Source organism: Coregonus clupeaformis, chromosome 30 (assembly GCF_020615455.1).
Source record: "Coregonus clupeaformis isolate EN_2021a chromosome 30, ASM2061545v1, whole genome shotgun sequence".
NCBI lineage: Eukaryota > Metazoa > Chordata > Actinopteri > Salmoniformes > Salmonidae > Coregonus > Coregonus clupeaformis.
The window spans coordinates 48,932,920-48,935,813 of record NC_059221.1 but is presented as its reverse complement, the minus strand read 5'-3'; the positions used below and the strand labels follow the sequence as shown (position 1 = coordinate 48,935,813).

At 47.2% G+C, this 2,894-nt stretch overlaps 1 protein-coding gene across 1 annotated transcript; it reads right to left on the bottom strand.

Annotated features, from left to right (window-relative positions):
• Positions 1–315: 315 nt before the first annotated feature.
• Positions 316–2,547, bottom strand: LOC121535738 (zinc finger protein 30-like). Its single transcript, XM_041842998.2, has 3 exons — positions 2,362–2,547; positions 1,833–1,963; positions 316–1,623 (listed from the first exon to the last, which is right to left on the bottom strand). The coding sequence occupies exons 2-3, from the start codon at positions 1,839–1,841 to the stop codon at positions 331–333; spliced, it is 1,302 nt and encodes a 433-aa protein (XP_041698932.1). The 5' UTR covers positions 1,842–1,963; positions 2,362–2,547; the 3' UTR covers positions 316–330.
• Positions 2,548–2,894: the final 347 nt, after the last annotated feature.

Sequence of the window (2,894 nt, the reverse complement as noted above, 5' to 3'; positions counted from 1 at the left end):
CTACCCTTACCACCTGGGGGTGGCCCGTCAGGAAGTCCAGGATCCAGTTGCAGAGGGAGATGTTTAGTCCCAGGGTCCTTAGCTTAGTGATGAGCTTTGAGAGCACTATGGTATTGAACGCTGAGCTGTAGTCAATGATTAGCATTCTCACGTAGTGTATATCACACAATGCCTGGATGCAATATTCAAAACTGAAATCTGTTACAGTCGTTATTCCAAATGAAACTGTGGATATTTTCCGCTGACAACAATATTAGTTTAACTTTGTCTTTAATGCAGGGTTTGATCTAAACATCAGAAGCTACTCGAGTGGAATGGTTCCTTTCTATGTTATAGAGTGGAATGGTTTTTCTGCAGGTGTATACTGAGGTAGCTCCTCTCTGAGAAACTCTTTCCGCAGTGTGTACAGGCAAACGGCTTTTCTCCCGTGTGGACCTTCAGGTGCATTTTCAGGTTGCCAGCCAGGGCGAAGCGCATGTGACACTGGGTACAGCTGAAGGGTTTCTCCCCTGTGTGGACCCTCTGGTGCCTCTTCAGGTCACCAGCCTGGGAGAACCTCTTCTCACACTGGGGGCAGCTGAAGGGTTTCTCCCCTGTGTGGACCCTCTGGTGTCTCTTCAGGTTGCCAGCCAGGGCGAAGCGCATGTGACACTGGGGGCAGCTGAAGGGTTTCACCCCTGTGTGGACCCTCTGGTGGAGCTCCACCTTCTGGGGGCAGCTGAAGCCTTTGTTGCAGAACATGCAGAGGAACCGTTTCTCTTTACTATTACCTGATGTGGCTCCCCCTCCCTGAGCCTGGGCTCTAGCCCTGTCGTTTGAGTTCAATACCTGATCGAAAAAGACACTGCCATGTGAATCGGAAGGTGCCATCGACGTGGACACTGAGTCGCGATCCCTGAACGCGTGTAAAGGGGAATGGGTGGCGACATTTAGATTCGTCTTTAAGCTTCCCCTGTAATCTAAGAAATCTCTGCCTTGTGAGTGTCCTTCTCCTAAGTGAGTCTCGTCTACATTCCATGTCAGAGGAGTGTCGTCCTCCACTTTCACAGTCAACTCATCTACCACTATAACCTCCCCTTTCTTATCTAGGCACCCTTCAGAGTATACACTACTACTGTACTGGTTCCAATCCGCTCTAGACAGATCAGTCTGTGTCTCTAAACCTAAGGGCATGTTGTCAGGGTCAATCTCTGTTGTGTAAGAACAAGACGGATCATTGCCAGTCTCTATAGTGTCACCTGAGTCCCGATGGGAATGAACCGTCCTCGGTCTCGGGTTACCGTGAAGTAAATACTCTGAGCCGGAAGCAAGTGGACAGCCCAGTCTCTCTGGGTCTGACCTGTGGTCAGATCCTGTGTGTAAAAGCCTTTGTTTTAAAACTAAAGTCTCTGTGTCCATCTCTGACTTGAGGGCGGCGTTCGGCGTTCCACTGACCTCCGTGATGCTGCATCGCGTCCTGGGCTGGGGCACGGCGGTGGATAGGTGATCCGTAGCTGCAGGGGTCACCAGTACAGCCGCTGCTCCAGTCTGGATGTCTCTGCTGTGTCGTGGGTGCTCTCCTTCAGTCCTCTCCTGCTTGACCAGAGACGATCTTCCAGGACCTGCAGCCTCTACATCTGCAGACTGACACAAGAAGAGAGAGGGTTATTACCGGTACATGAGTTGTATTGGATAACAATGTCGTAGAGAAGTCTCACAAGCTCCCCTATGGCAGATAAATGAGGATTTACATGCAAGCAAGTGAATACCTAAGGGTAGCCTTTCTGAAATAAACAGCCACATTTGATATACAAAGTACCTAATAATTTTTAATGCAACACTATTCCACTAACCTCTATCATGATAACGTGCTGGGTTGAGGTTCCACTCCCCTCATCAACAGTGATTGGTTGGTCATCTCTCCATGTATTGTGTGCCGCTGTCTTCACAAAGCTCCTGTGTCCTCCAGTGAGATGTCCTTCACCTGAGAGAGTGATTGGGGTAAAAGAGGTGGTTAAGTTAGCTACTGTCAATGCTCAACGGTATATTGTACCCTAGAATTGGCAAGGATGTAAGGTAACACTTCTCATAACTTCATGATATACTAATTATTAATTGATGTATTATTATCCATGCATCACATTGTTTTCATTGAGTAAATAATAGGAAATGCAGTAAATGAAGAATCTTGTTAGAATATGATATTGTGTCTTTGCACATGATAGTATGCAATAATTCCCCTGATTAGCTATCTAAAAACTGACCAAGAACCAATTCTGTGTCACACATCTGAACACGTGCAGAGGTGAACGGGGCGACAGGCACTGCACTGTTACATGAACGGCGACAGGCCGCGCAGCCTCGGCCTTCTGCAAAATGTACCTCTTGCTATTCCTCTGTATCTGTCGAGGATCTTGATACTGCTGGGACGACTGGCGAGGACGCGCTCTCGCAATGTCCTCTCTGCGCGCTCCCGTGCCACCTTAACTTCCAGTAGTTTCCTCCGCAATGTCCTGTTTTCTTTCTGGCTTTGAGTTATTTCCAAACGAAACACTGCATAGTCGTCGTCTACGAGTTTACAGATCTCTGCCACGGCTGCATTCGCTAGCACCTCCATGATGGAGGCTATTTGAGTGTGAAAAACCATACAGTTAGAGTTAGCCATTGTTAGCAGCTAGACAACTAGCGTTTCCTAGATAACATCTATCAACCAAGTCCTGTCTCCAACGCGAATGAAACACTACATGCGGTAAGTATGTGATGCTTTGCAGTTCAATTAGTCATATTTTGAGTTCCAAGGTGTTAATATACGTTTAAATAATAACAATAAAAAGGCTAACGTGTTAATTATTCTTGGTCACTGTTCAAATCCGTTAATTTCTTCGTGTGCGTTTCCCGCAGACTAGATACTGTGT